Source organism: Opisthorchis viverrini, assembly GCF_000715545.1.
Source record: "Opisthorchis viverrini unplaced genomic scaffold opera_v5_6623, whole genome shotgun sequence".
Classification (NCBI taxonomy): Eukaryota; Metazoa; Platyhelminthes; class Trematoda; order Opisthorchiida; family Opisthorchiidae; genus Opisthorchis; species Opisthorchis viverrini.
In genome coordinates, this window is record NW_008759847.1 from 1 (window position 1) to 720 (window position 720).

Below are 720 nucleotides of genomic sequence, written 5' to 3' on the forward strand. Positions count from 1 at the left end.
TACGCAGGAATCCGTTCTGCTCATGAATTTCAACTTGCCTCGGTTCTTGTTACAAGTTGCAGCGTCGTTCACACCTATCCTTCGGTTATGTTCGTGTCCGGCATTTCTTTTGTTAGAGGTGGTGCTCGTGTTTCCGGGCTCTTATGATCAGCATGGATGCGCTCCGGTTTTCGGCACTTGGTCTAGTGTGACAATCCCAGTATCACGACCAAACCGCGCACTGAAAACACTTCCTGCAATCGATCGATATGATCAGAATGGAGCCCATTCTTCCGTCAAATTATCGGTGGATAATCCTGAGGCACAACTCAGCCCAGTTGTAGCAAGTCAAGGTGGGATTAAGTGAGGGGAGCATAATGCACGTTTATGAAGAATAGGTTGGTTAACCCGCAGGATCGTAGTTCAAGGTGCTACATGAACCTGTAGGCTCTTTATCGACTCAAACCCGCCCCACAGCCAGTCCTCAGTGGCCTTGAATGCAGTAGGTATGATTGTCCCAGCTGATTATTTTCGTGGTTGACGTGCAATGTCTTTTGATAACTAGCAAAATGAGGTTGGTAACGTAGGAAAACCGAAACAGAAAATTTGCGATAAGGCTCTCAAGACGTATTTTTCTGAACAGAAGTTATTCTATCCGCAAAAATGATTTGGCATCCTCATAATGTGCTTGAATGAGGGAATGAATTGTAGCACCTGCTGCTGATATTTCCCTCGTTCGAA

At 45.7% G+C, this 720-nt stretch overlaps 1 protein-coding gene across 1 annotated transcript; it reads left to right on the forward strand.

Moving 5' to 3' along the window:
- Nucleotides 1-22: 22 nt before the first annotated feature.
- T265_12323 (hypothetical protein) lies at nt 23-346 on the forward strand (the record flags this gene model as incomplete). The annotated part of the gene is made up of 1 exon (XM_009179716.1): nt 23-346. One exon carries the CDS (start codon nt 23-25, stop codon nt 344-346), a length of 324 nt encoding a protein of 107 aa, XP_009177980.1.
- Nucleotides 347-720: the final 374 nt, after the last annotated feature.